The sequence below is a fragment of the Carlito syrichta genome, unplaced genomic scaffold (genome assembly GCF_000164805.1).
Source record: "Carlito syrichta isolate Samal-C Ts95f unplaced genomic scaffold, Tarsius_syrichta-2.0.1 Scaffold316255, whole genome shotgun sequence".
Lineage (NCBI taxonomy): Eukaryota > Metazoa > Chordata > Mammalia > Primates > Tarsiidae > Carlito > Carlito syrichta.
In genome coordinates, this window is record NW_007260351.1 from 372,144 (window position 1) to 382,889 (window position 10,746).

The 10,746-nt window shown below is 37.5% G+C and overlaps 1 protein-coding gene across 1 annotated transcript in view; it reads right to left on the reverse strand.

The window, feature by feature from the left end:
- The window catches only part of TLL1 (tolloid like 1), a 147,954-nt gene extending 138,632 nt beyond the window's left edge, over nt 1–9,322 (reverse strand). The window contains exon 1 of the mRNA XM_021706969.1: nt 8,998–9,322. Within this exon, the coding sequence (XP_021562644.1) occupies nt 8,998–9,322 (325 nt within the window). The remainder of the gene's footprint in view (nt 1–8,997) is intronic.
- Nucleotides 9,323–10,746: the final 1,424 nt, after the last annotated feature.

Sequence of the window (10,746 nt, forward strand, 5' to 3'; positions counted from 1 at the left end):
TTTTTGTCCATATTGACCACTTTTTTTCTTTCGTGATAGGCAAAGCTTAGGTATCTTTTCCCCTACTTGAATAGCTAACTTCCAGTCCCATGTAAAGAATGGCTATCCCTTTTCCAAATATTGACCATGTTGTCACTGTCATGTATCTAAGTCATCTGTTCTGTTTCACTGGTATGTTAGTCTACTGTGAACAATCACTTTATGATGAAATTTTATATGTAATTGGATTATGTGTAAATATGATTTTCTGTATGAATATTAGAAGCAGAGAGTTAAATGACAAGAAAAAATCTTGTTGTGATACTGATTAGAATTGCATTGTCTCAATAAATTAACATAGGAAAATTGTCATTTTAAAACTATTATGGGTTCATATTCATAATCCTATTTCAACTTATTTTGGTTTTATTTCTATCTTCCCATAAAGATAGTATAACATTTTCTTCCTAATGATCTTGTATATGCCTTATTTAATTTATTTCTAGGTAAACTTTCAGATTTTGTGGTTTTAATAAATACTAAGATTTCAAATCATGTTTTTGAAGTGCTCTGTGTACATAAGAAAAGAATTGTTACATTTTGATCTTGTGTTCATCATCTTCCATTGGCTCCAATAATTCACTTGCATTTCCCATAAAAACAATTTTAACATCAGAAGGTAGTCTTGTGCGTATCCATTTCAGTTTCTCTCTCTCTCTCTGTGTGTGTGTGTGTGTGTGTGTGTGTGTGTGTGTGTGTGTGTGTGTGTGTGTATGTGTATCTAAAGTTCTTTTTTTGTTGTACAGAATTCCTTAAACTACAATCTACATCCCCTCCCCCAGGAAAGATACCAAGACAAAACAGAACTTTGATAGTCCCACTTATGTATAGGAAATGAAAAGTTGGAGAGAATGTTGATCCCACCCTAACCATGTGGGGAAAAAAAAAGAAAATTGACATAATCAATTTTTCTTGAACCCAGAAGGCTGACAATGCAAAAGTGAACTGAATCCCACTGACTGGCAAATACTTCCAAGGACAAACAGGACACACTAACTATTTCACCACTGACAGAGCATGAAAGAAAGAGACCACCCTATAAAAGTGGATAAGAAGAAAACATCCAAAATTTTAACAAATTCTTAAGCTGAGTGTGGACCCGCATGACAATAAAAAGCTGAAGGGAAGAGCTAGCATTCCTGGTGACCCACTTCCGGACTCTGAGCAGAGATCCTGTTTCACAAAAAAAGAGTTTTTCTACCAGAATTCATAGCAAGGATGCCACTGAAGTCTACGTCAGGACTGCTGCCTGGACACTTTGGACTCCCTGTACCAAAGGACCAATGGGAAGGTAGGGAGTCATCATCCTGACAGGATCACTTAACCTGGTCATCAGAGGAGTTGGTGTTGCCATTCCACCATCTGGGAATACAGGAATAGGTTTGACATCTGGAAATCCCTTGAGTACGTCATGATACGACTTTGACCAACTAAGATTGTAAATGCAGCAGCCATGGCCTGAAATGACACGGATAGCAGTGGCTCAGAACCCTCAGAAGCATGGGTATGGATGACACCATTAGGTAAGCCACCTGGGCTGGCCACAGAGAGTCTTATACTGCCAACCCACATGGAATGACCTTGGGGAAAAGTTCCTCGTGAATTCCAATTCCTGTTGCACATGATAGATATTAGATCACTAGTGTACCGATTTCATTTAATATATACTATGTATTCTTCAAAGCTGAATTATTAAAATAATTTTAAAATGCACTATTACATTTTTAAGAAGCATACCCTAAAACAGGCAACTTGAATAGGTCAAAAACCAAAGGCAAATATTCATAGAGTACAGTCACACTAAAAGAAGAACGTCCATTTTAAAATGTGAGCATTCTTGTGCCTCCTGTGAAGGAAAAATGTTTAAACCCAACCTCCTCTGATAGCTTTCACTTGCCAGGAGAGAAGAAATAATGAACATGGAAAGTAATATTCTTTAATATAGCTTAAATATCTCAAAAAATTCACCTGCGTAAGAATATTATGCTTAGGCATGTTTCATTAAACACTGTGGTGGGTTCCCATTGGATCATTTCCAAAACCACCATGAGTGTGTATGTGTGTATTCCTTCTCTCTCATACAGTTTAAAATAAAAGAAAGGCAGGTTCCGTCAGGAAATGGCAATGTTTGCCATATTTTTAAAATAGGCTTAAAATAGAATAGTGTATCTCTAAACACAAAAGTAGAGAATAGTCAGGCTCGGTGGCTCAGCCTGTAATCCCGTGCCTTTGGGAGGCTGAGGTGAGTGGATTGCCTGAGCCCGCGGGTTCAAGACCTGCCTGGGCAGTGAGACCTCATCTCTACAATAAATCAAAAAATCAGCCGGGCATGGTAGCGTATGCCTGTAATTCCGGCTACTTGGAAGGCTGAGGTGGAAGGATCGCCGGAGCCCAGCAGGTCGAGGCTGCAGTGGCCGGGAGCGGCCACTGCACTCCAGTCTGGGCGACAGAGTGAGACTCCAACTCAAAAAAAAAAAAAATTCCCAACTAGTGGCAATGCTAGGATTCAAAACCAAGAGTTGGACCCTGGAGCCTCTTGACTACTACACAAAACCCAAAGCTGGGCATGGCAGCGCATGCCTGTAATTCCGGCTACTTGGAAGGCTGAGGCAGAAGGATCACCGGAGCCCAGCAGGTCGAGGCTGCGGTGGCCAGAAGCAGCCACTGCACTCCAGTCTGGGAGACAGAGTGAGACTCCAACTCAAAAAAAACAAAAAAACAAAAGTAGAGAATAAATATAAGTACCCTCTAGTTAATTATTAATGTTAAATAAGCAAAAGCAAAGACTAAAAACGTTTTTTTAAACTCAAAAAAGGTGGCCTTCTATGGCCTTAGAACACTCATTATGGAAGTTCAATGTCTACCTCTATAAGTAATAAGGCTCATTTAGCATATTTTGTAGCCTGTGTATTTAATGCTAATTCCCTTAGAGTTACACTGGATGAAAATCCATGTTGGAACTGTAGATTTATGTAAAATTATACACACAACATTACACAGAGTAACACACCTGCTGGGACTAACAACTTCTCATAAACTTTACATGATAAAAATGTGCCCAAGAGATAATATATACAAACAAGAGTCTTCAAAGGATCAGTTAATGTTCATCAACATTTTAAAAAGAAAAAGTGCAACCAAGTACAGTGATTAATAACCTTGAACTTGTGTTTTATTTTTTATTTTCATGATATCAAGAATGCCACAGAGCCCTCAAGGGAAAGAAAAGCAGACCCTGAGTAATTTGTATTAACTTATCTCTAAAATAATAACCAAAAAACCACACAACCAATTTATGACACTCTCTGCTATCATAACTTGCATTTATTTGAAGAAAGAGAAAATATTTTCCATGTTTTATTCCTCAGAAATTAGTTAAGAGCAAGAAATGTTGACATTGGAGCCCATCTGAATATATACAACATATATGCAGCATTTTAAAAAAATGTGTGTACATATAAATACCACCAAATACAAGGTATAGTCAATCCTGATGCTTAATGACTTAAGGTCACAAACTCTGTTTAAATGAATGTCCACTGAAATACGTAAAGGTAAAACTACATATATAACGATAAGATTGACTAATTAAAACATTTCAATATAATTGAACACAAATGTACTAGGAATGACTGAAGATATCTGTCCAACTTTCAAGGAACAAATTAAAAATTTTCAACTGAACTTAGACTTTCTGGACTAGCATACAATTTAATATTGGCAAGACAAAACTTCCAGGTTCAAAGAAAAAGGTTCCATGGTTATCAAAAATCTCTCATAAAATATTGGAAATGAATCTAAAATGAAAATAATATTACTCGAAATACCCAGAGGTATAAACTTAAGGGAGAAACCAGTTTTCAAAATATGTTTTCAGTTTTCCTAAACACAAAGCATCTCAACGCAAAATTTAATTTTACCAAGCTCAAAACATTTCCAGGTTCTCCAAACCTTAACACATACAGATTTATATTCTTTCTTTTCACCACCAGGCAACAATGGAAGTAGCTTTCCAAAACCACAACCAATATTTCCTTGACCCAAGGTAATATAGCTCTCCATGTAGATCATCATAACAATAGCTACAATCACAAAAACAGAGCAACTCTGACTTTTAACTTAAAAGATGAACTACTATAACAACTTCAATCTCACAGTTTTTTTTAATGATATTTGGGTAGGAAACATTATGATTGAAATCTTTGTCTTAAAAAAAATCATCAAGACAAACGTCATCTCCCCCTTTTAGCCATGAATATGGCACATTAACTTAGATTTTTCTGGGGGAGGCAGTCAAGGCATCTATGTTCATTTTAATATTCATGTATTTAATAAAACTATCTTGGCAAAAATGGTCCTTAGCCCAAAAAATAAGGGCTGAATCTGAAACTCATCCTCCCACCCTATAGACAAGTGAAAACACGTGTTTTTCACCAGTCACTCACTTAGTTTATGTTATACAGAAAACTGACAAATTAGCAGTTGAGGAACAGAATTCTCAATTGGCACTGGGCACTGAATTCACTGGATACTGTGAATTCCTTAGGAGTAGAAGCATTTGTTTATCATCACATAGATGACAATCCTGTAGGTATACCATACACTCATTATGAATAGAATATTTCTTCAACAATGGTCAAAGCAGCTCAGAAATTCACATACTTATGATACATACTTTGAAATTGTGTGTTGTAAAAGAAAGACATGTAACAATGAACTAAGACTTTTGTTCTGAGAACAGAATTCTAACACCAAAGACAAGTAAAGCACTTGCAGACAGTTTTCTCTGATGTTTTGCTTAGAGAAGGGATACAAAAATGCTATGCCTGCACTTATTTCTCATAAAAACTCTATGAGGTTGGTTCACTCCTTTTGCAGATAAGATACCTGAAGTTCACTGAGGTGAATAAATTTGTCTAACTTATAAAGGGGTGGAATTCCAACACAGGGATTTCATCATTATGTCATATTTGCTCCCGCTAACTTGTAAGTAGAAATAAGCCTAATCATGACCAGATAAAGAGTACACCCAGCATAAAGTCTACCCATCGCCTTTAAAACTGCCTTCCTTATATCTCAGTATATTAGCTTTCTCATTGCTCTGCCTCTCCTTTCCTTCCCCATCTAGGGTGAATCAACAAATTTCCTTGACTCAGCCCTCTACACACCCTAGTCATCATTCTGCTTTTCCCAGTGTTGCTGTCAGCATGCCCCTCCAGGCTTTCATCACTTCAGAGCAAGCTTATGAGTAACTTTCACACTGGCCTCTGGCGTGCCATTCCACAGGTTAATCTTTCTGGAATGCTTTTCACATCACTCTGTGTAAAATCTTCAACGAGTTTCTCCATCTTCCCTGGCACCATTTCTCAAAATAGAGCACTGGAATTAAATGGAGAGTTAGAAAATATGTTGATACCTCAGCCTGAATGCCATTGGAACATATTCTTTGAAGACAGAAACCAGAAATCCGCATTTTGGCTAGTTCGCTGGGTGATTCCTTGAAGCCCTAGAACAAAAAGCTCCCACATTCCAAGTCTGGTTTGATCCCTGGCTCCAGTCTTCTCAGCTTCCCACTGTCCTGGTCCACAGACTGTTCCACCTTTCTGTTTTTATTCAGGTGGCCTGCCACTGCGCCCATCATCTAACCCACATACTTTCTGAGTTCAAATCCGTGTCCTTCATGCAGCCACTCCACAAACCATATTGTTTCTTAGTATTCTAGGTAAGTGAGCATCCACATCACATTCTTAGACGGCAACAGAGAAAACAGAATACACACTCACCTGTCTCTCTGAATCATGGACAGTTAACATTCCTCCTCAGTGACTCATAATGGCTGATGTGAACAGATTATTGAAAACTGCAGGAGTGCACATCTATGCTGACATGAAGGTCACCGTCTCCTCCCTGAGTATGTGAGGTTATTTCTCATCTACAAAAACTCTGCTCAGTACTTTTCTGGTTCTCAGGTTCACTATGATGCTGGTCAGTAAAGCTGATAAGTAAGCTAATTAAAATTGCTGTACTAAGAAAGAATCCATAGGGCACTGGCAAAAATTCCAAGAAATAAAAAGCCCAGATTGAAACAGGGTTTTGTGGCACAGATTGTGTTGGATGCTGTTGTCCTCCATTTAGTTCAAGATTCAAAGCTCTTCTCTAGGGGACTGAGATAGCTCTAAAGCTATTGGAGGAAATGGCTGTCAACATAAAATCTTCTTTAAAAAGTTTTGATATGTAGGTGTTTTCAAAAAGTAAATATAATCACATCAGAAATTATCCAAACATTTCTACAAAGAAATATATTATATCTTTGCAGAGTCTAAACACCATCTCAACATGATATAGCTATATTTAGATTTGGATTATTCTAACTTAACTTGGAAAAAAGCCACAGCCAGAGTAAAAATGTGATTTTAGAAATCTAGGCTGGGCATGGTGGCTCATGCCTGTAATCCCAGCACTTTGGGAGGACTGCTAGAGCCCAGGAGTTCGGGACAAGCCTGAGCAATATAGCAAGATCTTGTCTCTACAAAAAAAATTAAAAAGTTAGCCAGATGTGGCAGTGTACACCTGTAGTCCCAGCTACTAGGGAAGCTTAGGTAGAAGAATCACCTGAACCTAGGTGTTGGAGGCTGCAGTGAGCTGTGATCATGTCATTGCACTCCATTCTGGGTGACAGAGTGAGAACCCCCAACTCAAAGAACAAAATCCAAACAAACAAAAGAAATCTAAATGACTTAAGCATAACAACCAGATAACATTAATCAACATAATGTTATATATTAAAAATGAAAAATACAAACACTAAATTATATAAGGGTAGTCGAGATAGATTTATTTATTTTTGATTGCACTTTCACAGAACATCTTTAATATCTATGCCACAACCCTTGGAGGTAGTAATTACAACATAAGAGGATAAAAATAAGAGAGGCATAATGACTCATCAGTGACATAATTCAAGCATTAAGGCCAGAAATGGAACCTGGATCTGTGTGATGATGTTAAAGTCAACGCTCTCGGAGATGTCATGTCCCAAAACACACATTCACAGACAAACATAAAACAGAAGTTTTGAAATGTGGATGCCCTATAGCTTACATGTCACAATGTTGCTCTCAGAACATTTTATGTCTAATTATCTGCATAAATAACTTACTGTGTATAACAAGCATCAAAGTTAGAATGGTGCAGGTATTTTTATATAACAGCCTTCTCAGTAGCCCAGTTATTTTCCTCAGATTTTGAAAACCTAATGAATAAATTGATCCTCAGAGAAATTCAGCCAGCAAGTCACAGAACAGATTCAAACTGTCTAATTCCAGAGCCCAAATACTTAGCCATGTTTACTTTTCTCATATCTTTATTTCATAGCACTTAATTCATTTTGATGTATACACTGAGATGTCTTCCCATTAAGTGGCAACATCTTAATGGGACTCTGCCATATTAAACTTAAGATCTTGAAATTCTAGTGTACAATATGGCATTTGGGAGATTTACAGCAGAGATAATGACAACACAACTGTAGCTAACACATGTTATTTCAGTGATTGCTGAAATGTTAAATAACGTGCGTCGGGTGGTATCTCCATGCCCTCCATTCTTCCCCTTCTTGCCAACAATACCTTTTGCCTCCTCAGATCCATGCTGAAACCAAATTCAATTGCTATAACTGTGGACATGAGCGTCATCACGTGGCGACACATTCCTTCCAAGCAGGGAAGATGGAGAGTCTGTCGATCAAGCCTTCAACCTTACTCTTCAGTTTACGATCAATTATAGACAATTCCAGTCTTCCAATCCTTCTGCAGACTTCTTCCCTTCACCTGGATGGTCTTTTCTTGTTAATTTATTATTCAATTCTCATTATAAAAATCTTAGAATTATAAAATCTAACTTCAACCTTCTCTGAGCCATAAGGGGATATAATTTCCTCACTTACCTTGACAAAGGAAGAAAATATGACAAGCATAAAATAATGAAAAGATCATCATGAGAAGAAACTAGAACCCAGATATGTGCTCATTCACGGGCTCTGTCTGAAATATTGAATCTTTAAAACTGAGTATTGGCTTCCACGGTACTTCACCTCCTTTGCTGTCCCACTCCCAACACTATTCTTTACTGGTTTTATTGTTATTAAGTTTATGGTCATAATTTTACCTTTTATGAATTTGTCAATGTTTTCTGAAATCTTTAAAACATCTTCCTTTTGGGCAACCCATATGCTCTTTCTAAGTGTATTTTTTCCCTTCTACTACTCTTAAATATAAGTTCCGAGTATTCCAGCCAAAGAATTATAGTCAATCTCACCCCAAAACAATATGAATATTCTCCCCTCCCCGTAGCCTTTGCTATCTCCCATTTGCATTGGGTACTGCTGTGTAGCTCTTGGCAATATTCTGATGCACATCCAAGGAGTGAATATAGGAAAGACACCAGACATTATTTGAGGATTTAGATAAAGATCTCAAAAAATAATAAAAATGCATCTTAAGTTTAAAGGTAGTTTCCAAAATAGAAATTCCAGCCACCAGAGTAGAATTTGAAATAGAGAAATAAATTCGGTGATCTTTGTTTTGAAGTGACAAAGGTTGCTTCAAAAAAAAAGTAAAAGTACAAGAAAATATTCTAACTTTATTGCAAGAGATTTTGCCACAGGATCCCTTCTTAAGCCTGGAACCGTACAACTCTCCAGTGGAATTTATGTCACTTATAAAATTCAGCATTCACGTTACTTCATTTCAGAAATGCTGTCTCCATAAAAGTTGCAAAAAGAGATTTAAGGGAAATTATCCTTGCCTGTTAAGTAAAGAGAGGTGTGTAAATGGCACTGTGTCCTTGACTAGACTCAGTGAAATTCACTCTTTATTTTATACACAAAAATATGACAAAGAGCAAATGGATGACCTAGCTCAAAGGTGTTCCTTTTTAAATAATACCACTGCAGCTAACATCTCTGCAAATGGAAAGCAACAACAACAAAGCCAGCTGGGTGCTGCAGCATGAGGTGATACATAAATAGATGCTCCATCAAGAGAACACGAGGAGAGGCAGGGAGGAGCCAGTTCCTGGCGCCGCAGTGCTGGCAAGGCCGCCAGACTCCAGATGGAGCGGGAAGGCGCGGGAGCCAGGGCGCGCGAGGGGCACCGGCCGCCCATCTGCCGTCCTCACGGCTCCCGAAGACCGCGCTGGGCGAGAACCTGAACCGCACAGCAAGCACCGAAGGACAAAGCACACGCGCACTTGGGTCTGCCTCCCACGTATGACGCAACGCCATGGTTTAGTGTCTACATGTAGGAGTGTCACCACTTCACCATGACACTGAGATCGTGATGTCAAGCCTGAGACACCTTCATAAGACAACTACTTTCAACAGCTGATTCTGAGCTTCGTTTTGACTTTGTCTATAGACATTTTATGTGATTGAAAGATCTTCCAAAAAAATAGAGTGAATTCACCAGCATTACAATTGAGTAAGTACAAATAAGTGAAGTTGGAAATTTAAGTAAAAATGTCAGCAATGAAATTTATTTAAGACCTCAAGTTTTTATTTTTCCTTTTTGAACTCATTCTTACCTATTCAACTTTTAATAGGGGACATTTTACTATAATTTTGGGGAAAATGATATTCTTTCTTCTAAAGTTTTGAAAATTTTTGCCTTCTGAAAATATTGATTTCCTCCCCTGAGATGTAAGTTTATAAAGAGCTAACAGAGATTTTGACAGAGCAATTTTCTTGTGCCTTTCACTGACTGCTAACATGTCAGATCATGAAAACAGGAACCATGTACGTCCTCAGAAGGCACTCAATGTCCTAGAACTATAGTCCCTCATTTCTGTATTGATTTGTATTTTCAAACCCTTCAATCCATCCACTCTCATCAATCTTCATAATAAATCTATGAGACTAACAGGAAATTTTTAAGTGAGGGTCCCCTGGTCATAAACTGATGAGCACTATCTAAAATCCAGCTTTTAGTTCTTTGCCCACTTCACTCCCAAATTATTCAAATCACTGATAAAAATATTTAAGTTAATGCACAATTTAGCACAATTTAGAATTCACTCCCAGGCAAGTTTTCTTCAAAACCAATATACAGTATCACTTAAATGTTCTGAATGTTGCACGAATTTTTTTTAAAGTTATACCTGATCCGTAAGATTCCAGAATTTTAATAAGACAAGATTATGGTCAAGTAACTATAAGTACTATAGAAGTTTAGTATAATCCTTTGGTATTTTTCATCTTTAGAATAGCATCATTTCACATCTTCTATGACTTGGCCAAATGAGAGCAAGAAATTCGCCATTTTGAATCTTATAAGAAATATTGTACTCCAACTACTGTTTGTAACTTCAAAAAGTCAACCTTCTATCTCTACCTCTTCAAAGCTACATAGACATAAAATACAATGGAGTAATTGTTCAGGCTTACAACAAAAGTGTAAAAATAAGTACAAAGCTACACGAAGTATGGTACAAAGTAGATTAACAGTGCTCTAGCACTGTGCTCTTTTAAGATCAAAACATTGCTATAGAAGGAAAGAAAACATATCAACAGCTAAAACTAAGCGAACCTGGTAGAAATGGATACATGATTACAAGAGAGTTGTGGAATATAGCAAGATGCTGTCATCTGTCATCTCAGGAAACTACTTCACTCCAAGACAGGATACAGTGGCTGAGTAGGAAGCTTAAGGA